The sequence below is a fragment of the Serinus canaria genome, chromosome 1A, assembly GCF_022539315.1.
Source record: "Serinus canaria isolate serCan28SL12 chromosome 1A, serCan2020, whole genome shotgun sequence".
NCBI lineage: Eukaryota > Metazoa > Chordata > Aves > Passeriformes > Fringillidae > Serinus > Serinus canaria.
In genome coordinates this window covers 14647380-14673963 of record NC_066314.1, presented here as the reverse complement: position 1 = coordinate 14673963, position 26584 = coordinate 14647380, and the positions used below count along the sequence as shown (strand labels likewise).

Sequence of the window (26584 nt, the reverse complement as noted above, 5' to 3'; positions counted from 1 at the left end):
CAAACTTCTCTTGCCACATCCAGCTGAACTAACTTATCAAGAGTCTGATCTTTATTTGAGCTCTCTGAAGTTTTAATCATATTTACACACCAATCTGATGAAACTCAATTACTTATGGCTGACTACTGTTATTGCTGCCCCACATCCTTGTGTTGCCAGGCACTGACAACCCTCTTCAAGGCCAGACTTACTGTTTGGTCCCGAAATTCTTTACTGAAACACAAGGTAATGAGTTAAATATGATTTTATAAATATTTGATTTCCACTGTCTGAATGTAATCCATCTGTAAATGGCATGAGGAAACTCAATTGAGAGCACAGGGAAGCAAGGCATCCTGCTCTGCTTCCCCTGGTGAGAGCTGCTGTGGTAACCTGGGATGAGCAGTGGGCAATTACGATGTGTCTGTTCTACAAATAAGCTGAAATCTGGCTTTGTCTCATTAGTACACACCAGTGTTTTCTGGGGCACATCTCCTGAAATCTTTACTTCAGTTAAATCCAATGAAATTAACCTTTGTTTTGTATTTCAAACACCTTTGCAGGCAATACATGAAAATCTAGTAGCTCTTAGGCACCCATGACTTATTAATCAGCAGCAGCTATTGTCCTCCTTTGGCTAAATAATGGTCCCTCCCTTATTTCCTTGTGGATCTCCACAGTTAGGTAATTATGCTGAAAAGTGACAAACAACAAAACTTGCATATTGGCAGTTAAACCCCATCTACTTCAAATAAATAAAACAAGGCACTTCTGGCAGTCTGGATCTATTGCATTGCTAAGCTCTCTGGAGATGCATTGCATGAAGGCACACCTTCCTATGGGATTTTCTCTAGGAGGAGTCTGACCTGGCAAAGCAAGGCTGAGCTGGAAATTGCTCTAAAATACATCACATCTTAGAGCATGAGTACACGGATGTACAAAGTGCATCAGACAGAAAACCACATGTGGGAGAGAAGCAGAGAAAAGCTGAGGATGCTTTTAATGCCCCTGAGCTGGGAAACACACAGGGTAAATTGCTTCCAAACAAGAAATGCTCGGGAACATACAGCCAAACAGTACAAATTTGGTTACAGTGTGCTTTCACTTGTTGGGATGCTGCTGTTTCACACAAGCAGAAACATAAGGAGGCCATAACCACTGGTGAGGTTAATGGGACACTCCAGCTGATCAGCACAGTTGCTCCATACACCTGCTGCTTGTCCTGTCCCACCAGACTTAACTTTCCTGATCCTCCTCAACACCTACTTCTCCTCCAATTCAGCTGGAGGCTGGGGTATTCAGAAGAAGTGAGAGCAGCTCTCAGCAGCATGCTCCTGCTACAGAGGCACTCAGCTTCCACTGCACGGTGCTGTGCCCTCGCCAGGGCAGGCCCTGAACAAATGTTGTGCCTACCATGTAGGGGGAGGCCAATGGGCATAACTACCCTGGCGCTACCCCATCACCTGGCACATGTCATCAGTTTTATTCCCAGGATGTCTTGACACTTCTGATCACCCAGACCATCTGAATGAGGTGTGATGGCCCAGGACAATCTCCCAGACACCCTGTGAGCCAGCACCAAGGTGTCCAATACAGCATGGCAACCTCAGGGCAAGAAGTCTTCTTTTCTGGCATATCCACACTCACCATGTTAAGGATAAATTCATGTGAGGAGGCAGCAGAGCTTGTTTTAGACCAGAAAAGGCTGCAGGATGAGCTTTGTGAACCCACTATTTTGTGCTCCTAAAGCAGATGCATATTTTGCCCTTGCTTTCTCTACTGGAAACAGGGAATGACCTCTACAAACAAGGTTAAAAAAACAGACCAAAACAAAAGAACTCCCTAATGAAATAAAATGCTTTGTGCACAGGCTTCTCATCTTGGACAAGAGAAATAGGGAAAACTGGCTGATAAATATTAATCCTGCAGCTCAGTGCAGAGCCCTGTGCCCTGGCAGGATGTCTGCATGGCATCTGCTGCCTCTTCCCAAGCAGGCTGGGAAATGGGAAAGGGGGAACCAGCCTGGGCAGAGGCAGTGGGAATTGCTGAGCAGCTCTGCTCTGGGTCCTGTGATACCCCGGGTCACTCCTGCCTGGGGAGAACAATCTGGGACATTGCCAACACAAAGCATTTCAAGAGTTGGATGAGGGTTGGCTTCTTCCCCATGTCCTATCAAGCATGCAGGTAGAGAGCTGTAGGGCTGGAGATGGAGCTGTAGCCACTGGTGTGTCAGTTAGAGCCCTTCCAAAAGGGCATGTTCCCAGCACTGGGGTTTGCTGGGGTTCACCTGCTCACCTTATGGGATGGTGCTGTGTCATTCTGGATCACAGAGTGAGACAGTCTTGTGACAGCACCCCTTGAGGAGTTTGGGATTACAGCTGAACCAAGAGAAAAATATCTACTTTGCAAGGAAGATATTAAGCTTTTAAAGCAATCAGTTCTCTAGGTTCACCAGGCTGGAGCATCTATGGTGAGCTTAATTGAAACCAGCAGAACATTTGAAGAGGAAGGATGAAAACAGGGCAGCTGGGAAAACAAATGTTCTTTTTTCTAATTATGCTGTGGACTCTCTCTAATGGATCCCCCTGAAGCTTCCTGATAAAGTAACTGACATATGGTACCCACTCACAGATGGATCAGCAGAGGCAGGAATGTAATTTTGCAAACCTGAAGACTCAAGTTGGATTTGATATATATTTAGGATCTAGTTAATTCATACAGATTGCATTCTGCATACAAATGATCAGAAAGTGCAGCAGCCAGAGAAAGCCTGCATGGCAAAACTGACTCCCATAGAATCAGAAAAGGTAGATGGGGTATGGCAGGGGAACTGAGGGAGGTAAACATACAAACAGCAAACATATGGAGTATCCAAAATGAAGGGGGGGGGAAAGCACAAAGATATGGTAGTGCAGAACCAGAAAAAACAAAAGATCCTATTTTCTCTTCCAGAATTCTTCCTGAACTTGTTTCTTAAATAACTCCTGGTGTTTAATAAATTCACTGTTAGTTTTTGCATGTTTACATAACTTAGCATTATGTGTATTTTTTTTTTCACTTCTTTCAGAGCCACTTGAGACCCTGGAAGCATCTTCTGGTAAGAATGAAGTTCAGTGGAAACAAGTATATCTAAAAGATAAAATCTGTGTCTGGGGAGCAAGTGATCTGTATTCATTCTCCCTGTGTTGGATTATTGGACAAATAATGTTATTAATATGAGCATCAATGATATGTATTAGGTTATGAATTCTGTAGAGTAAATCAGGATCCTGTTCTGTTAACACTATGACCAAAGACACTGATGAGAGAGACAGCTGCAGAGTTATGCCTATGTATCACAGAGGCTGGAGAGAGGTACACTTTCCTGTGCTCACAAAGGAGCTGAGAGTTCCTGCAATGCAGATTGCTAATCTTACACCCTAATTAGCCTAACAAAATGATTTCTGAAGCTTGATATTTGCTTCAACTCCCTTTCTTCAAAGAGGAGTTATAGGAGAAAACTGTAAAACCCAAGTGGGCTAATGCTCTGGGTTTAGTGTTTCTGTATGGCTAAATACACAATGGCTAAATTGCACAGGTGTTCCTATGGCCCACATATCTGTATCCAGCTCATCTGCTATGACTAAGGCAAGCAGCTGAGTGCTGTGGGCACCCATGCAGTTAGAGGGTAACCTTCACGCAAACTCTGTTAACAGAAGCTAAGCTTTGATTTAGGAGAGCAAAAAGAAAGGCCCTGCAGCTGCTGAACCATAAAGAAGATGCTCACAACCTCAGAATATAAAAAATTTCAGGATTTTCAATACCAATGTCTTCAAATCTTGGTTTTTGCTGCACAAAACAATTACCAGCTGTTTCTTTCTTCTTGGGGAATTCAGCTCCAAGACTCTCACTGAACCATCTGTGATAAGATCTATGTCCTAGCAGGTTCCCTATGTTACCCCTCCAACAGGAGAGTGGACTAGAGACCTCTGAGGTCCCTTACTAGCCCACAGTTCTGTAAGGAGGAAGCAAATCAGCAATTTTCTCTCCAAACAGAATCAGGAGACTTACAGTATGCTCACTTACAGCTTGTTATTGGATAATTTGTGATAAAATAACAAATTCATGGCCTTTACCCAAGAGCTATTAAATATCTGATTTTTAAACCCTAACATTCCTGAGAATCTTGTTATGGAGCTCACACACTGTTGTGCACTGTTGGTCTGTTCTGGAAGGCCACCAGTGGTCTTGGCAATATTGGCCTGGTATTAGGTGTGACTGCAGAGCCTCAGCCAGGCTCAGGTCAGTGCCTGAACTCTTTAGCTTGTTACTGCTTTTTCTCACCCTCCTGCAAATGGAGGTGTTTGCTGTTAAAAGTGAGATTTGTGTTACATAACTGTTCTGCACACTAGACCTCTTCTGCAGTAGGAAAAAAATGTGATCACTGTCATATAGAGAGAGCTGTACAGGACAATCTTAGATGTCTTAGATGTCACACAGTTGGGCTCAGGGACAGGAGGGAGCAGAAAAATCAGGCTGGAGGCTGCTCCTCCCCATGGGACCATGCCCAGCACATACCCTATAGCTGCTGCCACTGCTGTAGCACTCAGGTGCCACGGGCAGGATGCATCCTACAGCTCACCTCTGCTCCATGCAGCACACAGCAGAGGAACAGAGGTACCAGCATTCACCCTCTGCTCCCTTCTCACACCTTGCCTCACTCTTGGAGCCCATTTAAAGCAGATTATCTTTAGCCAGGCTGGCACCCTGGGCCACCACAGCTTTTGCTGTCCTCACTCCAAGGATGCAGAGAGGCTGGTGACTCTGCCAGGGCAGCTGCAATCAACCCTGATCACCACACAGAGAGCCAAGAGCCCTGCTCTTGGCATAGCCTGGACCCACCAGCTCTGGCTTTTGCCTGTGGTCCACCCTGGGTGCTGATGACAGCCTGGAGAGGTGTGTGGGGAAATCTTGCATACACCAGAGGCAAAATACAGAGCTTTGTTACAAAGCTGTCCTAACTCACTGGTTTGGAAGGAGCCACATGAAAGCACAGAGCAGAACTAAGCTCCGAAACCTCTCACAGAAACAAGCATAGCAGGGGCAGAGAGGAGGCTCAGATCCTGAAGTGGCACTGCAGGCAACGGCACAAAACATTTGAGAAAGGTGTAAAGCACTTTGCTCTGGAAACAGCTCCCTTGCTCTCTCCAGCTGTGCACCCGCTGGCACCTGGCCACTGGGCCACACCAGTGGGGCCATCCCAGAGAGATAAAATGAGTGGTCCCTGCAAAAAGCAGTGACTGGGGCAGACTTGCTCAGGAGGGAGGCAGGTGCTATTTCACTGAGAAGCTCTGCAGCAGTGCAACCTGGTCCCACCAGGGGCCCCTGCAGCCAGGAGCTCCCAAAACACCAATTCACAGAGGAGACCCATGCAAATAGCTCAGAGCTGAGCCATGCTGCTGAGCACTGCCTTGCAGACATCAGTCACAATTCTCCTTTCTACCCCTTTTCTTTCCCTACAGCATGGCAATGACTGCACAGGGAAAATCCTCTCAGTGTGACAGAAAAGACAATTGAAAAATAAAGTCTTTTCTGTCTCCTTCACCTTCCCACATATCTTGTACATAAAAGCCAAATTATTACCCTAGAGACTAATAATATGGTAATTGTAACATTTTTGACCTTGGAATTTCAGGATGTTTACTGAAGAAGTTATTATTTCACATTGAAATTACTAACATGCATTCTTTAAGACTCCCTAGAGAGTTGAGCACAAGCTCAGAGAATACAGAACAGGATTTTTTTGTCCTGGCATGTGACATGTCTCATTAGGAGACGCCCACTGTTCTCCTTTACCTTGTTTTCTTTGCTCCAGCTCCATTTCCAGAGACAGGGGTGGAAAGTGAGCTGCCACTACCCATCAGCTGGAGAGTGAGAACTCTCTCATTTTATTTTCAGACGCTGACCACCTGCTAAGCCACAGAAATGCTGCCTTCAAACACCAGCAAAAGAGTTTAAAAAGGAACAGGCGTGGCTCTAATTTCCATAGTACTGCTTTCCATAGTACTGCTGCACTAACTCCCTTGAAATGGGGATCAAAGCTCCAGCCTGGGGGAGAGTTGTTTTACTTTTTTTCCCCCTTCTTCCCCGCCCCCCCCCCCCTCCGGTTTTATTACCCACGTGTAAAATCCCAGCTTGCTTGCTGGTCTGTGGCACTGGCATCAGAGATAGTGTGTGCTGGTCTGGTCTGGGATACAGTTAATTTTCTTTATAGTGACTGGAATGGGTTGTGTTTTGGAATTCAGGGATATATTTGCTTTTGCTGAGCAGTGCTCATACAGTGTCAAGGCCTTCTTTGCCCCATAGTCCACACCACCAGTGAGGAGGCTGGGGGTAGACAAGGAGCTGGGAGGAGGCACAGCCAGGACAGCTGAGCCCAGCTGGCCCAAGGGATATTCCATATCAAATGGCTTCATGCTCAGCACATAAATATGGGGGAAGAGGAAGGGGGAGTTGGATATTCAGAGTGATGGCATTTGTCTTTCCCAGTAACAGTCACATGTTCAGCCATTCCCCCAATTCCTGGGGGTGTCTAAACACCCTCCTGCTCCTGGGAACTGGTGAATGAATGCCTTGTTTTGCTTTGCTTGTGTGCACAGTTTTGCTTTACCCATTAAACTGTCTTTATCTCAACCCACGAATTTTCTCACTTTTACCCTTTGGATTCTCTCCCCCACCCCACTGGGGGGGCGTGAGCGAGTGGCTGTGTGGGGCTGAGCTGCCAGCTGGGGTTAAACCATGGCAGACAACGGGTGGGGATGATGTGCAGAGGGAGCTGGAAACCTCCAAGCAACAGAGCTCCTTCTCCAGGACATGGAGGAGCACCATCAGCCTCCCTCCTCTCTGGGAGGTAGCACCTGAACTTCTCCTTGGAAAAGGAAGGTCAAGCAGAGCCCACCCCAGGGAAGCTCCAGCCTTCCCAAAACAGCAGCATGAGCAAGTCTTATCCCTTCCTTCAAACCAGATCACAGAAACACTTTCCTTCTGGGTTAAATCCTCTTTTTTCCCTTGCCCTAAACCACAATATTTCTGTTCCCATACAGGCACTTTAAAAAAAGGCAAGCATAGGATATGGAGGCTTTAAAAAGCCAAGAAAGACAAAATGTTTGCCGAAGATCAGAGCTCAGGCCCCTTTGAGGGGTGGCATGGGGAAAGGCAGAGTACATGCACATCTTGCTATGAGTTCTGAGTGCCTGGCTCTGGGATATCCCACCCTGTTCAGCCTTCCTCAGGGAAGGATAATTGCAGCCTAATACTCACAGTCTGCACAGCAACCCCCCCTTCTCACAGTAAAATCCTTAGTCCAGCTTTGCTCCACACTCTTTAGGCTTGGGACTGATTTCCTTACACACACAGCTTGCATCTGAGGTTGCAATTTTCTGTGGAAATGCATCATTGCCTTTCAGTTCAAGCATCCATTCAGTTGAAGCATCATTTGGTGACCAGGAAAAACACTATTTGCTACTTTTTTCTGCACAGTCCTCACTAAATTAGAATTGCATGTACACTTCCAAATCAGTCACTGGCATGTGTACTCTCAGTTCTCTGGAAAACACTGGGCAATTGGATAGCAAGCAGTTACACTCTGTGAGACAGCAGTAAATGCAGTGTTACACATCCATGCTCTCCAATGCAATTATATGGGTTTTCATTAGTAAAAACCGGCCTGATGGCTCCAAAATCAGCAAGCAATTCCATTGGCAAATAAAGGCTTGAAGTCTTCAAAGTCCATTCAATATCTCTGAAATCCAGCATATGTAAAGTTCCCAAACATTCCCATCTGTGCTCTACCTAGTTTGTTTACTTGGCCAGCAGTGTCAAAATGCAGTCATGTCATAGAGCAAAGAGTATAAAACTGTGATGGCTCAGAGAGGAGTAAGCTTAGACAGATATCTTTCTAATCATTGCATCCCCTTAGTGCACTCCTGCATCCCATCCTGACATATTGCAGGAGAGGCTGGAGATGTGCCCTGAACAGCCAGCCTGCCTGTGACACTCAGACAGACTGTTCACAGATGCTCGAACACACGCCAGCTTTCCCATGGATCTGAAGCTGCAGCTTTGTACAAATGGATCAGCATAAAGCTCTGCCTGCACTACCCACTGATACTACCAGACAATGACAGGACTGTGTTACAAGGCACTGCTCCATGTGCCAGATGCACTTTTCTACTGACCTCAGTGTACTGCTGAACCACGTTCTCAGGAGTTGGTCCCATGAAGAGATAGAAGTCAAGGATCCCTCCAATAGTGCGGAAAGTTAAAGATGGGTTTGGAGACAGAGTAACATCTAAAAGGGGAAAAAAAGGCCCTCAGCACAAACCAACTCTGCACTATACATAGGAATAGGTCAATAATGCATCAGGGGAGGTTGAGACTCAACATCAGGAGGCATTTCTTTACTGAGGGTGGGTAAATGCTACAACAGGCTTCCTAGAGATGTTGTTGATGCCCCGAGCACGTCAGCGTGTAAGAGGCATTTGTACAATGCCTTAACAACATGTTTAGCTTTTCATCAGCCTTGAAGTGCTCAGGCAGTTGTACTAGAAGTATGTTTTATGTCCCTTCCAACTGAAATATTCTATTCTATCCTATCCTATCCATCCTAGGTGTGTGCACCCTGGGCTCTTCTGTGGATGAGCAAACAGGACCTGAAGGTAGGCAGGCCCAGTGTTTCTGTAATCTCTGCTTTCAGATTGGCACAGTGCAGCAATAAATCACAGAAACCCACACAGAGTAGATTGTATAGATCCATTGGTGTCAGTTTCATATTTATACAAAGGATCAACAAGTTGTGTTTAGGGTTCCTCTATGCTATTTTAATCTTATTGAAAGCCATTGTCTGCCAGGGGAAACTGATTTTATAGACTAAGTGAAGATTCCCCTTTTCTGAAATTATACCACTAGATTAATGCAGTAAGGTGACCATGGCAACATACAAAACTATTCTCTAAAGACAGAATATAGAACTAACCTAAACTGATTTGACTTTGTTATGCCAATCTCAGAGGAAATTTCTTCCACCTTCTTCTTTCCCTCTATTTGCATTTATTTTCATTAAAAAGGTAAGAATGCATTTTCCCTGAAAATGCCTAAAAATGCCCAAATTCCTTGTTAAAAATTAATTCTACTGAAATACTTTTGAAAAATCTATTAGTCCTGGAAGCTTAGTTAACTGCACAGTCACTCATATTTTGTATGACTGAAAAAGAAGTCAGTAAAACAGTATTTTATACTTACTAATCTATCACATTTCTATATGCAGACCATATAGGGAATCCATATATCTTTTTACCTTGTGCGTTGGAGTTCAGAAGGAGAACACCATGGGCATTGGAGTCTGGTTCTACACACATGTAGAAAGGGTGAACTCCATAGAGGTTGGCAAATGACTGAAACATAACACATGAAGTATGACTTGACTTTGCTATTTTTCATAGCTTTTGTCAAGTAGATACATATGCACAGACAAGGAAATAAATTCATTCATAGTTAGAGACTTATTTTGAAATGTGGGGGACTTTTTCACCTAAATTGGTGTAAAGTCAAATTGACTGAAAAGAGAGGGGTTTTTTTCTGCCTTATCACAATGGAATTTTTTAGTCTTTCCCAGTTAAACCTTTGATATTCTGCTAAACCCTTCAAAGTGGCATGAGTAAGAATCACTTTTCTAGTTAAAACAGACTCATCAACCACCGACTCCAGTTCAGCCAAATATCTAATGAGTCCTGCTGGAGTCCCGCTGGAGTCCAGCTTGTTTGGATGAACAGGGATTGATCCAAGCATGAAATGCAAAGCTCTCTTGAACCAGGATCTTGGCACACAATATGCTTTTTCTTGAAAACTGCACCGTGAGAAAGGTTCTGATAAAAGGTTTCAAAGTTCCCTCAAAACATCCATGGCTTAGTCTTTAATTAAAACTGATGATACCTGCAAAGCTTGTGACATGCCATGTTAGTCACCTCCTTTTGGTGACACAAGCTAGGACAAAGTGTTGCAGAGTGAATTACCGTTGGTGCCTGGTCCCTGGAGTACATGCCATAGGTAACGAAGTTCATGTTGTGCTTGAAGGTCGGGTGCTCATGTTCACCAAACCCATACACCGAAGTGGATGGCACAGTGGTGGTGATCTGAAGGAACTGGTTGGAGAAAAACAGATCAACCAGGGGACTGTCCCACCTGTGACAAACAGAGGGAGACAGGATTAGTTTGTTTCTCTTTGGAAGGTATTATTTTAAGTTCATGTCTGGCTATTTATACTTTGTATGTATTTTGGAGAATAACTGTATTAAAAATTCATTAAATTCTATGCATGCGTCCAAGGTGCTTAACCTAACACATTAAATTCATCTTGCAATGGTTGAAGATATCTCATCTACTTATGCAAAAAAAAAATGCATCAATATAATTTTTGAAAAGAGCAACTAAAACAGAAGACAGACTATAAATCTATTATCAAAATAAGTGGTTGCTTATGCCATTTCTATGACAACCAACGTGAAAGGCTAAAAATTGTTATTACACAGTGGAGTTCAGAATACTTAATGAGAACAACAGACATTTTATCAGCTTTTTTTAATATTTTGCTGTATCAGGATCCAAATACCCCCAACTTCATGCAGGTGTCTAAAATAGAGGTATCATTTTCTCCAGACTCTGCTTGAACAAGATGTTTTTATTGTGATGACTCTCTCCTGCTTCTCTCACTAGCTTAATGCATTTATTTCTATTGAATCATCTGTGGACACAGGCTCACATTTTAATTAGGTGCTACATTCTGTTTCCTATCTCTAGAGCTATAATGAGCTGCAAGTTAGATGGGGGAGAACATAGTCAAGCTGTGGAGAAGTGTTTTGTTAATGGTCATGTGTATGCCATGAGTAGCTCATTTAGATAGCACCCTCTCGAGCCTTGTTTAACCATGAATTTGTTACAGCTAATTAAAATAAATGAGCCCAAGCCATAGAGCACAGAAGTGGCATAACTCTCCTTTTAATGTTCTTCTGTCAATGATTTTGACAAAATTAAATGGTTGATCAAATTGACTGGTAAATCACAGAAATGGGAGACGGGTTGTGTTGGTGGGGAGCAGCTCTACCCTCATGAGGACAGCACTCTGGTGAGTGCCCTGCCCCCTGTGCCACCAGCACCCCTTCCTGGGGACAAGTCCCTGCTGCTGGCAGGAGTGGGAGGGCACCACTGCTCCCACCACACTGGTGGGCTCTCCCCATGAGGCTGCAAGGGTGGCTGCTCTTGGGGATGCTTAAGGCACTACCTTGCCTCTCCATGCAAAACTCAGGCACAAAATATCCCTGAATTTTCCTAGACAAATCCAAAGTCACACACAGGTACTAAAGGGTCTGTGTGGTTTTTTAAAAGTCTTTTTGTCCTTTCCTACAAGCAGAAGAAGTAAGAATTTGTATAAAACTCTTGATTTGGTTTTTTTACCAGCAGGAACCCCTCCCTCCCTCCTTTCCATCATCTCCACCTACATGCAGTACTGAATAAAACTATTTTCTTTTGGGAGGGTTATGCATGCAAAACATCCCTGAGAATTAGATCCAGTCCTTGACAAATAAAGGCCTTTCTGCAAGAAGCAGTTGCTGTGCAGGAATAGAGATGGGCTCCTGCCTAAAGGAAAACTGTCACACAGCTCTGCTCTGCGCCAAGACAGGAAGGGTCACTGCTCTGAGCAGACCAGAGGGATAAGAAAACCTCAAACTATGCCAGAAGGGAAATGTTTTCAAAAAGTTTGAATATCTGTCCCAAGTCATTGAGCTCTCCCCATGATGTCTGTTCAGAGGACATGAGGCTTTGGATATTTGTGGTACCCACATCATAGCATGGACATTTCCTATCATGAGAACTCTTAATGTTACCATGGCATTAAAGTATTACTTCATTAAAGTATTACTTCAGCTCAGCGAGTCCCCTTCCTGACCAGGAGGGTCACTGGGGTGGTGCAAATGACAACCCTAGGAACAAGCCTTCTGCCCCACCATATCTTTTCATGTTGTGGAGAAACTGGTTTATGACTCATGCATTCCTTCAGGCAACTCTACCTCTGCATGACATTGCCATAACAGTGCCCTGCTCTGCACCCCTCCGTGGCTCAGCTCCCTGGGGGCTGCCACCCCCACCAGCACAGCTCCCCATCCTCCTTATCTTTCCCTAGACCTCTGCATGCCAGCATAAGTATGCACTAAATATAGCACTAACCATGACATTAAAAGGCTGGTAATGACTTTCTTTTTTTCTGGGCATCATTATGTCATCTCCATTTGAAGGAAAGCATGAACAGGTTTTCTCCTGGCACTATTCTCTGCCTTCATTCCAAACATCTTCCTGAGTCCTTGTGCTCTCCAGCACACTATGGTAGCTGTTGTGCTACTTTATGAGTTTGCTCATGTAGTGTTGGCAAGGAGCAATCACTTAAAGGAAAAAAAATATGCCATTCCTTAAAATCTTGGATACAATAAAAGAAAATGTCATATTTCTCCCACCTTCCCTTCTGCTGGTTTAAAGCAGATAGGAGGAACAAAACAGGAGGGAGCATAAAATGACATCATATTTGCAGGAATTTGCGTAATTCTCCTCCAAGAGTCCTATGAACCATAAAACCACTGTGATGGACAACAGAAAGGGTCTTAAAAATGTAAAAAAACACAGCTGAACAGTTGCTCACTGTCAAAAATGCAACCCCTGCTAGAAGTTAGACAAGGCAAAGTCTGTAAGGACAAGAACCCTTCTTTTTGCACAAGAGGTAATAGCTGCAGTCACATTTACTGCTGAAAGTCTTAAGCTGTTAGTGCGTCTGTGGTAGGAGCACTCCTGCCTATGGAAATACAAACCAGCCTCCCCAGACATCTGCCTGGCCCATTGTCTTTGAACAGTCAGCTGTCACCTGTCCAAGGAGTCTGATTGATAAAAGCTGCTCTTTTCTTCCATACACAGTGCACTATACTAAAAAGTAAACCTCTCTAATTTTTTTCTCATCAGGAAAAAAAAGAATGAGTCGGATTGAAAAGGTCTCTGTAAAAATTAACATTTTTGGCCAGCAAGGGAACTAGTCTCACACCAGCAGTGAAGCCACTGGCTATCAGGATGAAACATAACTGGAGTGGACCAAGGAAGCAGTATTAAAGGAAGGTGAGTAGGCAGATATATAAAACATCCTGCTCATGTTGAAGGTGTAGTTCATGACTAACATTGTCACAATGTTTGAGGGGGATGACTAAAAGGCTCTACAAGACAGTTTTCAGGAGTGCAGTCATCAGTCCTTTGTAATACGGACCGGACAAGATGATTTACCTCTCTGAACAACCACCTTGTTGAGGTTTTTTGGAGGCCCATGGCTGCAGTGTGTGCCGTGGCTCAAAGCACTGATTCACCTGCCGTGAGCAACCAGCTGATGGCACCTCTAAAGGAGGTCTTACAAAACCTCCAGAATGAGGAGACTTGGGGCACAGATATGATACATCATTAGGACAGGCATTGTGCATTGTCTGGACATTCAAAAATAATTTTAAGTTGGAAGAGGCTTGGTCTTTTTTTTTTTTCTTCCTGTTGCAATGAATCCTGGAGAATTGAGCTCATTATTTGAAGCTGTAAACAACTGGTCCACTCAGTCACTAGGAGAAAACGTCCTCTATAACATCTGCTTTTCTTGGCCCCCAGACCACCCCATATATTATCTCTGTGCAAATTTAGTTGTAACTTCCCACAGCTATCCAAAAAGGGAGTCTAAGCCTCCTGGCAAAACTTGGGCACAGCCTTTCAGAGGGCCTGGGCTACCATAGTATGCACAGGCTGCCCATAAAGTGCTTTAGCTTAGGGAGTGAGGAGTACACACCCTATTTTCAAATGAACCTCAAATATACTGATTGACTAAACACACTGGAGCTGCTGAGAAGCATCACCTAAGGAGCCCAAATCTCAGATTGCTAAAAAATACTTTCACTGACTGCTGGTTTTGGCTGGAGTTAACCTTCTTCATAGCAGCTGGTAGGGGCGATGTTTTGGAATTGCACTGGAAGCTGTTGATAATTCAGGGATGTTTTAATTACTGCTGAGCAATTCTTAACCTAGCACAACAGGGTTTTGCTGTTCCTTACACAGCCCTACCAGCAAGGAGGCTGAGAGTGCACAAGTAACAGGGAGGGGACACAGCTGGGATAGTTGGCCTCGAGGGATATCCCATACTATATGTTTCATGCTGAGCATTAAACCTAGCAGGAAGGTTGGCTGGGAGACTGCTAATCAGGGACTGGAAGGTGTCATTCAGATGGTGGTGAATAATTGTTGTCATTTGCATCACTTTTCTTTCTTGGGTTTTATTCTTCTCTCTGTTATTTTCCTTTTAATTACAACATTATTATTATTATTATTATTATTATTATTATTATTATTATTATTATTATTATTATTATTATTATCGCTACTACTACTCCTACTTTTTTTTTTCTGTTATTAAACTGTTCTTGTCTCAACCCATGAGTTTTCTCACTTTTACTCTTCTAATTCTCTCCGTCTTCCAGTCAGGAGTGTGAAAGCATCTGTGTAGTGCTTGGCAGGTGGCTGGGGTTAAACCATAACACTGTTTCACAACAGCTGTATTCCTCATTAGCTGTAAGTCTTGGGATACCACTGGAGTTCAGAAGGTCCAAGACTGAATTTTTATCTGTTTATCTTACTTTAAAGGTGATTTGTCAAGTAGGTGGAGAAAATCAGCATCAGTAATCAACAGATTTTCCACAAACATTACATTCATTAAAAAAAAGAAGTGTAGAGTATATTTACAGTTATTGACACATTTCTGCTTTACTTTTACTGTATTGTTGTGATATCAGGAAATGTCCTATAACTCACTGGATATACAATGCGTAATTTTTGCTCTGAAAAACACTTGGTAAGTGATATACCTACAATATTTCTTGCCTAGGTAACATAAATCTTAATGATTAGAAGACTAAAATAATGGCTCTTACAAATTAGGCACAAACCCATTCTATCCATGATGCATACAATTTCCTCCCCTTGCTTTCAGCAAAACTGCAGTTATGACAATAGCATTATAAATCATTCTAATAGCCTTGCCTATATAAAACACCTTCGTGGTAAGTGGTGTCTATGCTAAAAATAAAAGAAGGCAGCTGAACTCTACAGCAGCCTTTTGGAAATTAGGGAAAATCTTGATTAGGTTTTGGGTTTTTGTGCAGTATATTACCAAGTGCAATAGCAAACAAGGTATTCCAAACGCTTAATAGAAAGTAGTCCCTATCTGGCTGGCAAAAAAAAAATGTTCTGCCTTCCATTATTTGTGTGACATCATGAAGGAAAAGTCAGGTATTAAAGTGGAGAATCAAATCAGTAGTCCATCCCTCTGCAGTCTGTCTCCAGCAATGGCCCAGGCCAGATATCACAAAGGAAGGCATAAGATGTCACTCAGAGCCAGTCTTGCAATAATCTGCTTATGGGGGAAGATTCTGGCTGTTTTCATAGAATTAACTGATGTTGTGAAGCATGGAGACAGAAGTATTTGGGGGTTTTATTTTCCTACAGATGATTTTTTTATTATGCCTGAATGTGCATCCTGCTAGGCCTCCTGTGCCAGTGCTGCCCTGGGGCAATGAGTCCCACAGAGTAATCACACTCTGCAAAACAAGCATGTGTTTGTTATTTATCACTGTCTTAAAGCACACAGTTCCCAGCCTTTTACTTTCTGTTCTTGAGAAAATCTACACTTTCTTGGAGCCTTCATGCTCTCAGTTGATACTACCTCCTCCAGTGCTTGCTGCTGTTAGTGGGGCAGGAGCAGCAAGGAGAAGAGCCCTTACCTGAGTGTAGGTGCCACAAAACAACCCACAGGCTGTTTAGCTTGCTCACCTGCCTCATTACAACACAGTATTTTTTCTCCTGTTTTTACTAATGTAGGGTCCTGGCCAACGATAGGACAGTTTCCCATAAGAGCTACAAGATCAACCAGGATAACCTAAGCAAAGATTCACTACACTAAAGCCAATCTCTTGATAACATTTTTCCACTGACCACACCAATTTGCCAAAACAATTGTTTTCTAACCATGATGGGAGTAAAAAGAAGTCTCCACAGCAGTCACCACTGTTCAACAATGATGGAAGTATTGGAGCTTCTCCTCTGGGGCAGGAGATTCATGCACTAGTCCCTGTCCCTCATGGTTCAGAACTGTGACTTCCTGCCTTAAATCAGATGCAGGTTTTTCTTGTGGAAAACAGAAAGCACCTGACTTCTGGATGGGAGCGGAAGCTTTGCTGTGTCTCATCTGATCCCCCTGGCATCTCCCTAGAGAATGTGTGGACATGGCATCTCTTTACCCCCATGGCTTTGGATAGCTACTGGCACAGAAAAGGACCGTCCCTGGCTAGTGGCAAAACAGCAGGAGCATTGGAGAGGGAGAAAAGAAGAGCAGAAGGAGGCAGGATGGGATGGGACAGAGAACAGGACAGCAGTGGATGAGAAGGAGAAAAGTAAGAGGGAGTAAGCCAAGTAGCATTTCTGGGAGGACAAAGGGAGGCAGCCCAAGAGCTCCTGGTCACAGCAGCCCCCAGCAGTGCCTGGATCATCTCCCTACATGACTCTGTCTAATTTTCACCCCATGCAGGCAACGCAGCAGCTGTCAACTGATTAGCTTGGAGCAAGCTGAAAATGTAGCAGGACTTGGCCTTTTATTCTTGCTCCTGGCTCTGCTTGAGGTTTGCAATCAGCTGTTAATGTCTCTCCCCTCACACAGTTTATTCCTTTCCCCTGTTATTGTGATTACATGGAGCCCTGAGTTTGTCCTGCCCTCCTTGGGTAGCTCAGCTACGTCTCCCTGCATGCAGCGAGTGTGAGAAATGCCCTTAAAGCACACCCAAAGCCTCCTCTGCCTCTCCCCTGCAGCATTTCTAAGGTGGAGTGAAATCATTCCTCACAAGGAGGGGGCTTTGTGCACAGGAGTGCCAGAGTGGGGATGGGGTTTTCTATCAAGCAGACAGAGAGGAGCCTGACATCCCACTCCCTCCCAGCACAAAGACACAGATGGCAGGACAGACTGCAGCTCGGAAAGGAGGGTAGGGAAATACAGGTGTGGGCTTTGAAACAGCAACCCAAACCTACACTGAGTTTCTGCTTGGGACAGGCTGCTTCCTTCCCAGGTGGACTTTCAGCTGTGCCATAGCATGCTGGGCATCATGAGGGAATTTAGGCTTTCTTGTGGGGTAGGTCATCCAGAAGCATGGCTCTGCTAACAAGGGATAAGAAGCATAAGGAAAAGCAGATTTCTGAGGATCTGGAATTGCTTTACTATGGGAAGGTTTTCCTCAGAGATATTTAATAGGTCCAGGAGAGAACCCTGACATGGTTTGTTGCAGACACAAGTAATTATCCCCCCCACCTGGGGAGTGCAACTGCAGCACCTGTTGAAGAGGTTTTACTTGCCCACATCGGCTGTTCTGAGCAGTGTTTGTGTGCATATGGAAATCAACAATTGACTCAGCAGTTCATTGAGGCAGTACGGCCATGGCTGTTCACATCTTAACCTAGGAGGTTAAAGTCCCTCCAGGTGTCAGGCACTTGCCTGTTTCTCAGGGACACTCTCCCACACAGCCTGCCCTAACCTGGCCCAGGCACAGACTGGTACCACCACCTGTGCAGCTTGGTGCCTGGGTGCCCTGGAGCAGCTGCTCCCACTTCTGGAGGGAACCCAAAGGAAAAGATTTGGTTTTTAGTATTCAAACCTGCCTTTGGGCAGGTTGAACTAACATGAAAATCTACTTAACCTGCCAGATGCCACCAGTGCACCCCTGGACCCAGACAGTCAAGTGCAGCCACTGATGGGAATGCTCCTATAATGCTGATTGCTGAGGGCTCATCCTTCCCAGTAAAGTAAATGCAGCCAACCATAGATTTTAGGCCAGGATATATAACCTGCTTTCCTGTTTTGAAAGATTCCATCTGCACAGCTCTTTTGGTAGCTAAGGAGATTGCAAATCCCTCTAAGACAGGCTGTGGAGCTATCTCTGAGCACCTGCATTTCCTCACTCTGACAGGATGGACAGGCAAACAAATGAAGGGGAAGCATTTTTGCTCCTCTCACAAGGAATACAACTAAACTAAACATCATTCAGCTGTGAGAGAAATGGCTCCCTGACAGGATCCTTTAGACTACAGTACTGGCTGTGCCATTTCTCATGAAACAAAAATTCCCAGGAATATACGATTTCCCTTTTTTGTACACAAAATCCTGTGTCTCTGCTGGTGACAATATTTTGGGAGCAGCCTTGCCACTGCTTGCAGAATAGAAGTCCATTATTTGTGCATTATATTCACCCACAATTTCCTCTTTTTGGGCTTAGCTGGGTTTCAGGAGCACTCCTTTACCTGCTGGAGGCAGTGCACAATTTCCCACAGGGATGCTGGAGAGCAGAGCATCACTGCTGCTGCTGTGCCAGTGCTGCAAACCAAGGCTGCCCTCTGCCTCCCTGGGCTCTGCAGCACAGCACGGCTGCACCCACACCTCTGCCGCTGCTGGGCACGGGCCTTGGTGCACAAAGAGATGGAGGGGAATGCAGGAGGCTTTCCCAGGCCCACTGAATGTGCCCTCCTGGAAGCCTGCTCAGGGGGGACCGATTTGTGTTCCTCTGCCTGTCACCAGAGCTGTGATTTTGGCAGACCCTGCTCCATGGCAGGCCCCTCCCCTTTGCTGGGACATCTCCAGTTTGATCAACCCCAGCTAAAGCCTTGGGGTCTGGGTGAAGGTGAGGAGGACTGAATGAGAATGGACCATGAGCTAAGCACTTGTTATGCATTCACCCCTTCCATCAGCATTCTAATTAAAAAGCCTTTACAGAAAGAAGAAGAAAACTGGACCTTTAACAAAAGCCCACTGTTTACACAGAGCTGTTAAGTCTAATGAGAAATTAAATTATTTTTGTTATCAGAGTAATGCATAATACATTCATTTAAAATGGCCTGCATAAATAAGACTTTACAGAATTGACTGTGACATGTATAAAGAGATGCCATGAGACTGTAGTTCAAAAGGATGGTCAGCTCATTAAAAACCCAGCATGATGGTTCCATCTGCAGACCATTCTAGAGGCTGTATTGTCTTATTTGCATCACTCATGTTAAGCCATCCTTAAATTGCTCACTTCTGCATTCCCAAAAGCAGCTGGCAGGAAGGCACCTTGATTGGGACTCTCTTTCTAAGTAGCATTATGCACTAGAGATGTGTTGATGGAAGCCAAGGAAAAGGGAATTTATGACACCTGGTGACATTTGTTAGTCAGAGAAGCTTTTGCTGAAGTTAAACTTACAGTACTAGCTTGAGAAAAAAAATGGTATTTTTGCAGAGGGACAAACTAGAACCAGTGCCATTCACTGACATCAGTGGAAATTAGAGGCTTACAGCCTCCATTGCTTTGAGCTTCCTAGACCTGCCTGCTGGAGAGTGTCAGGAGATCAGGCACTTAGTTCCTGACTCCTCAAGTTTCAGAAATCCTAGCTCAGTGCTTTGATGAGTTGAGTTTACCAGCATCCCAAGCCATGAAATTGTAGCCTCAGAAGTTTTTGACTTACTGAATAAACTTTTATACATGCACATAAAGAACTTTCTGTTATACAGGCTCATACCCCTATTAATAATGAATGTCCTTCAGGGACAAGCCATAAATCTGCATTTACACCACATATTCTGACCCCTTGTCCCACAGACCCAAGCAACAGGGTGCAAGGAAAGAATGCTCACCCCATCCACCTAACTTACTAAAGCAATATGAATCATGGGTAGTACTCACAGCACGGTGCCGGTGCTTTTCCTCTTGATCGTGAAGTGTGTGGAATCATCAGAGAACTCCACCTCATAGTTGGCTTCTTCAGCAGTAACCCCGGGGCCACTGATCTTGAGCGGGACTTCAAACCGCTGTGCGTTGGGGTCGTAGAGCTAAAGCGAGGCGAGCAGGGGGCAGGTCAGCTCACTCCTTAGCATGCAGTGCTTTGGTTAAATGATTCCAACCCCCCAAATACTCACCCTGAACCGGAGCCTGTCCTTGGTCTGGAACTCCACTTCCAAGACGATTGGGGAAATGTCACTTCCGAAGAGGGACAAGGCCTGGCGCTTGGTCAGCGTGACCCTGCAGTGGAAACACATGCTGGTGCCCACCACGAGAGATCACTGGCTGAGACCACCCTCGGGCAGGCCAGGGGAACCACCCAGCTACTCTGTGTCAGCTCTTTAAAAATAAATCATTGACTCAGTGAGAGAAATAATCCCTGACGTCAGTTTAGGTCTTCCTTGATGTTAATGGATAAAACAGAGGCCACCAGAGAAAGGAGACCTCGTAGTTTCCTGGGGCACAGCTCCCAGGGTGGAGGGACCACTCTGTGTCTGCACCTGCACATGGTTTCCTCACCTGAGGTGTGGTGAGAGCACAAGGCCCAATTCTATGGCACATGCACAGGGAAAGGTGTCCCTTTCCCTCCTTGTCACATGTGTATTGGAGCAGCTGGGGGAATGTTTTCGGCGAGCGTGCCCGGGGCGGCAGCGGTGGCCGTGGGGCAGTGTCGGCCTGCAGCGCCCGAGGAGCCACACGCACTCACCTCCAGCCCTTGCCGGTCTGCTGGACGTTCCCGCTGCGGGCGTAGCCGTAGGGACTGTTCTCAGGGAAGAAGCACCAGGGAGCGTTGGGCACATCGCTGGAGCACCAGGTGCAGCCCCGCGCCTCGCAGGCCTCCCGGGAAGCGCCGGGCTGCGGGTGGCAGTCGATGCGCTTCTGCACCGCGATGGTGCCGGGGCACTGCGCGTCCTGCTCCGAGCCCAGGCACCCGCCTAGGGCTGCGAGGGAAAAGCCGTCAGAGCCGCAGGGAACCGCTTTAAAAACCCCACAGCACCGCAAACCTCTGTTATTCTTTGTTTTGGATGTGCTTTCTCCCCATGTTAGGGCTAGTGCCCATTATCCATTGGACTAAGATGACAGCCGAGCAGCTGTCTGCTCATAACGGAGCAAGAGCAGCAACCACTTTCTTTTCCAAGGCGAGGCAGTGGCTCTGCATTATTCTGCACTCAGAGCTGCCTGTGCTCAGCTGAAGCACGACTTGCTTGAAATACTCATAGAAAGTTAAATAGCAGGGTAATGAAGCTGCTAGTGAGGCGTGAGAGCAACACTGCGGGCTGGCAGAACAGGAGGGAGTCTTCAATTAGGACTGCTACCAATATTGAAATGTTACGTTTTCTTTATAATTATGTTATACACAGATGTTTTCTATCTATAGAGGTGCAAATATGTGACAAGCAGAATGCACTTATGTGATATAAATAGAAAAATAGTGAGTATATGTTCACACTGGATTTCTTTTCCAACAGATGTATCTACATAGTATTAGTAGTTTGTGTTAATACAGGTATGGTTATGAGTAAAGGGAAGATGGCAGCAGTAAAAGAAAAGGCATATATTAGTCATTCACAGAATCATCGTGAAAAAAAACTGTTAGTAAGGTGTTAAATTTTCATATTTTCCCTTTTTTACAGCTGCAAGGCAATCCCTCTGTTTCAGAGCCTCCGAAGAGCAGGGGGACCACAAGACCAGCTCCCTGCTGTGCTGACAAACTGCTGTTGGTAAATACTCTCAGAGAGAGCAGGCATATCACAGGCAGCATACTTATTCTGAAGTTAATTTATGTCATTTTAGTCATTACAGCAATATTCCAAGATTAAATCTACTTGAACGATAATTGCCCTTTTCTACAAAATGACTAATACCTCTGCTTTCATTTTTTTTTTTTTCATGTGGACTGTTGTGTGCTTGAAAGCCTAAAACACGATTGCTGATGCAGTTGGGGTTTCTCCACAGAAAGAATTCTGCAAGCAGATGTGCACAAGCAGTAATTATGTACACTAGGAGAATTTACAGAATGAAATAGTAGATTTTTGCTAGAGAATGCCATCATGCTGCAATGCCAGAGTTGATTTCCAAGTGGGGGATATGAACACAGAAAAGCAGGAGTGCCACCTACATTTTTTTTTTGAGAAAACTCTCGTGCCCCTTTTAGACAGGAACATCTGACGCTCAGGTCTGATGCTCCCAGGCTGCTCAGCAGAGCTCGCTGCTTGCTGCCACAGTGCCTCATTATCATCTTCTAGAGGCTGGAATTAACAGGAATTATCTGGCTGTTAACCTTCACCAGCTGCTGGCCAGGCAGGATTGGTTTCCACCTCTGTTTTCCAGGGCAGAGAGTCAGGTCCCACAGGCTGACTGCTCTCTGTCCAGCATTCACCTCTCATGATACATCACATAGAAAAGCTATAAATTCTTATCCTCTTCATCCAAAGCATAATATGAGCAATATCATTCTCATATGAGAATATGAGCATCCTTCTGCAATCCTGCAATTATTTCTTATTGGAGCACAAAATAAACAAAAGCCATCACATTTCATTTTGATCTGGGGTGTGTTTTCTAATGAGAGTCAAATGCAGCATTAGTGTTTTCATTGCTTAAATCAAGAAGAGTACGACTGAACAGACTACAGCAGATTATTAATGTGGTGTCATTTTACACAGGATAGGTTTGTGGGAGACTTTTGTGAACTGATTTGTATTGTAAAATACTTTCAAAATACTTCTTATGAATGAGATTGCAAATGAATAAGCTAGTTCAAAGGAAAAAAAACAGTCCTGCAGCAGGAGCCAAGAAATTTCTTCCATTTTTTCTCCCATTAATGCAAAGCTTATATTTTCCAGCAAATTTTAAAAGCAAAGACATGCAGGTGTGAGCAGCTGAATAAGGCTGCAACCTTGTTCATCCCTTGTTCCTGGATTTACTTCTATTGTAGTACAAATGTGATAGCAGCAAGTGGGAAGATACAATTTTCCTTCCCTACTTTTAAAAATAATTTAAAAGCCATAATTTTCACTGTATTTACAGCCCATGTCTGTAAACATACAAAGAAGACGAAATCCAAACAAGCAGTTGAATATATAGCAATAACTATGGCTACTGGCTGCTTTTCCATGATAATTTCCATGGGAACAGAAGCTGAAGCAAGGCAGTTGGAAGCATATAGGTGAAAAATAATCCTCATTGATTTTTAAAAACCTTCACTGTAATTTTGAAAAATTAGATTAAATTTAAGGCATAAGGAAGGAATTGAAGTATTACCACACAGTTTTTCATTTAATAGCAGTAGTCTTTACATTTTAGGTTCATCTGTACATTTCAAAGGCATTTTCTGCAGAGGTTCCATCCTCCAGCAATAAAATAATATGTATTCTCCCTTTTCTATGTTCTGGACCAAATTAACCTCTGGTGTGCTGGAGTAAAAATTACAGAAAAATAAAACTAACAAAGCAATGGGTAACTTTCAGGAGCTGAATGATCCCACTTTTGACTATGCTGGTGCCCAAGTGCTGAGTACACTGTAGGACTGGGGCATATTTCTAAACAAGTCAGCTCTGCTGTCCTCCCACAGTCAGCTCAGGTGGAGTCAGTGCCATGCCTGTTCTCTCCTTTTCCATGGAAAACAGTAATTTCTCTTAACAGCTCTTCTCTCATTAGGACATTTATATTTTGCTTATGAAGCCTAGGAAAAAATACAAATGTGGTGTATTTACCTGCAAGCACAACAGCCAAGAAACACAAGCTCCTCATCCTTGCCATGGTTGAAGGAGGACTTCTGCAGGCAGTCTGAAGCCTTTTATACAAGGCAGGGGCACGATAAGCACTTGTTCTGATACACAATCAGAAGCATTGCAAATATGTTCTTAGAATTCATATCTTTAATGAAATTATTTGTTACACATGACGTTGACTGTATCTAAGCAGATAAGGTGAGATACAGTCTAATTTTTCCACACACTTTCTTCCAAACTTCTGAATTCCAGCTTCGAGAGGAAAATGTGATTTTTCCATGACTTCTTAGAAAACTAATTTTTCAGAGACCACCTTTGGTTTTTTTTTGACACAAACATGTTCAGACAGTGGGAGTCCACTGCTTACCTTTTTCTCATTTCATATTATCTTTTGTCACATATATGGGTTTACAGCACAGATGAAGTTTGAAGAAAAAACAAACAGTCAAAGAATTCTCCATTAAAACAAGACAGTGATACTGTGACCTTTACAAAATGACATTTTTCTTCCAATTACTTGATGGCAAGAACTTTCAGAGCAAAAGTGTGAAAGCTTTGTTCTATGGTAAGACCTGGTTTAGGTGGAATATCTTTCTGGAAGAAAAAAAAACCTAAATATTTTTTATGAATTCATTAAGTAACATTAGTGCCTATCAGGAGATAAGCCAAACAAAATATATGCACTGCCAGGCATCAGTGGAGAGGAACATCTGCAGCTGCATCTGCAGGTCAGGGCCACACAGCCCCATGTGTGCGTCAGAGTCGAGCAGCTGGACAGAGGCAGGCTTTTCCCAGGGCTGCGAGGGCTTTTGTCCTGCAGTTGCAAAACACAATATTCACATGAACTTGCACACACAGCCATGTGTGTCCAGCCCCAAAAACAGGGGTCACCAAGCTGTATCATTTGTGTAGCTTGGCTCAACACCTGCTGGGCCAAGTGGAAGGGGGACCCTCCACCAGGCACAAAAACCCTCTCATGTGAGTCTCATGTATGTAAATCCACTCTCCACTGGAATTTGCTCAAGGTTGTCACATAGTCCCAAACCATTTGTGTACCATAGTGTTTGTCTATCATGCTTTTTAGCTACCCCTTGAGTAGCTAAAAAGCATAATAGACAAACACTAAGTGGTAGTGCTGCTGCTTATTTTAACTGATTTATACATTGCTTTTTAACAATAGATATCATTCATCACCCATCTCTATCAAAACTTGGAATACATTGGTAACCTCAAATTGCCAGCAGTATTTTCATCTCCTTTCAAGCTGAGCAGAGAAGGAAGTAATTCCTCCAAGATCTGTAAGAGGCATCAGCATTTTTCGTTGTTTGACAGGCCATATGCAATAAGGTAAGGGAGGTGTCATCTTTTAGGAGCAAGAGTCACCTGCTTCATTTTATGTCTGTACTGTACTAAGTGTGAGGGAATCTCCGTAGGGTTCCTAACTACTATAAAAACACAAATAATGGCCAAGGAGAACACAGATATGGGATACAATGGTGTGATATATGTTATGGAATAATTCGTGCCTGTGTAAAATATACATGAAATAAGTTGTGCTTGTACAAAACATTCTTAAAGATTTAAAACCACGAGCCGCAGCCAGAGAAAGAGATTGCTTCACAAATTGTGAAATCACAGAGTGAAGGCAGTGAAGAGAAAAAAAACCTAATCAGCAAAGAAAAGACGTGGCTCCGTGTGGAGATGGGCCCTTTCCCGGGCCAGTCCAGAGACACTCAAGCAATGAATACTCGATCAAGATAGTCAGAGTTGTCAAGGGTGTGCATCCCAATACCAGGTTCCCGTAACTTGACAATCAGCATTCATCACTTCCCAAAACACAAACGGTTTTGTCCAGCCCAGCTCAGAGAAAAGGAAATTACATGACTATGTGAAGCAACAAGAAGAATAGGAGAATCTCTGCTCTAGGGGGAAAAGTCATATAAAAACCAGTCCGGCAGAGACAGCGCTGGGGAACAGAGGGGATCCGGAGCGGTAGAGTTCAGATCAGGGTTCACGCAGTGCCGATCCCGGGCTCGATGCTGTCCCTTTGATTGTGGCTATCAGAGACCAAATCTTGGTTGCAAAATAAAAGCCTTTTTTCTGGATTATTGATCTGTCTTTATTATTTATTACTTATAACAATCTTGGTGATCCCGACATGATCCCATTTAGGGGTCCAGGGACCCCCTTCTCTGTTCAGGAGGTGCCCCGATGATTTCAACAGCCTGATGGTGTTGGGAAACCCCATGGAACCAATCGGATCTCAAAATAAATTTAAACCAGAGCCACAATCAAAGAGGGGGTAAAAACTGGCCCAGAGCTCTCAGGGAACTCAGACAGACCCAGGGAAAGGGTCTTTGGAGCCGCTGTGCCGCTTTTTTTCATCATAAAATTCTACGTTCTAGAGCCCATGCGGAAAAAGGAGCCGTGAGTATCGCATGGTTGAGTGGAGAGTGGTCAAGTGTGTGTGTGAGATGTGATCTTATCACGAGGCGAGTGTGGACCCCAAGATTGCAGTTCCACTCTCCTGCGAGGGAAGTGGTTGGTCAAGGGGGAAGCAGACATAATGTGGTAAAACTCATTTCACATGTAAAGCCCGAAACTCGGGAAGTTTGGAGGTTGACCACAAGGAAGATCAAAAGAGAAGGTACATTTTCTGGTGTTTGGGAACTGGTAAACCTTTTTGATGCAGGATTTGGTAAATCCAGGAAGGGAAGAATAGGAGAGGTAATAGAGAGCTCATTACCAGTGAAAAACTCACAGATTGGTTGGCTGTGAGGCTGGTAGACTGGTAATACTGAACAAAGATTAGGCATAAATACGGTACCGGTTAAAATTTAGAATTCCTTTGTGGAACTCAGCACAGAGTTACCGTAAGGAGACACTAGCAAAATAGTTTGTTGTATTTCTAAGAAAGATGGG

At 44.2% G+C, this 26584-nt stretch overlaps 1 protein-coding gene across 1 annotated transcript in view; it reads right to left on the bottom strand.

Annotated features, from left to right (window-relative positions):
- LOC103813714 (sucrase-isomaltase, intestinal-like) overlaps positions 1-25910 on the bottom strand; it is a 62227-nt gene extending 36317 nt beyond the window's left edge. Inside the window, exons 1-7 of the mRNA XM_050985799.1 lie at positions 25796-25910; positions 20635-20869; positions 20066-20168; positions 19833-19978; positions 10029-10197; positions 9314-9410; positions 8196-8308 (exon numbers count right to left, since the gene is read on the bottom strand). Coding sequence (XP_050841756.1) covers positions 8196-8308; positions 9314-9410; positions 10029-10197; positions 19833-19978; positions 20066-20168; positions 20635-20869; positions 25796-25910 — 978 coding nt within the window. The remainder of the gene's footprint in view (positions 1-8195; positions 8309-9313; positions 9411-10028; positions 10198-19832; positions 19979-20065; positions 20169-20634; positions 20870-25795) is intronic.
- Positions 25911-26584: the final 674 nt, after the last annotated feature.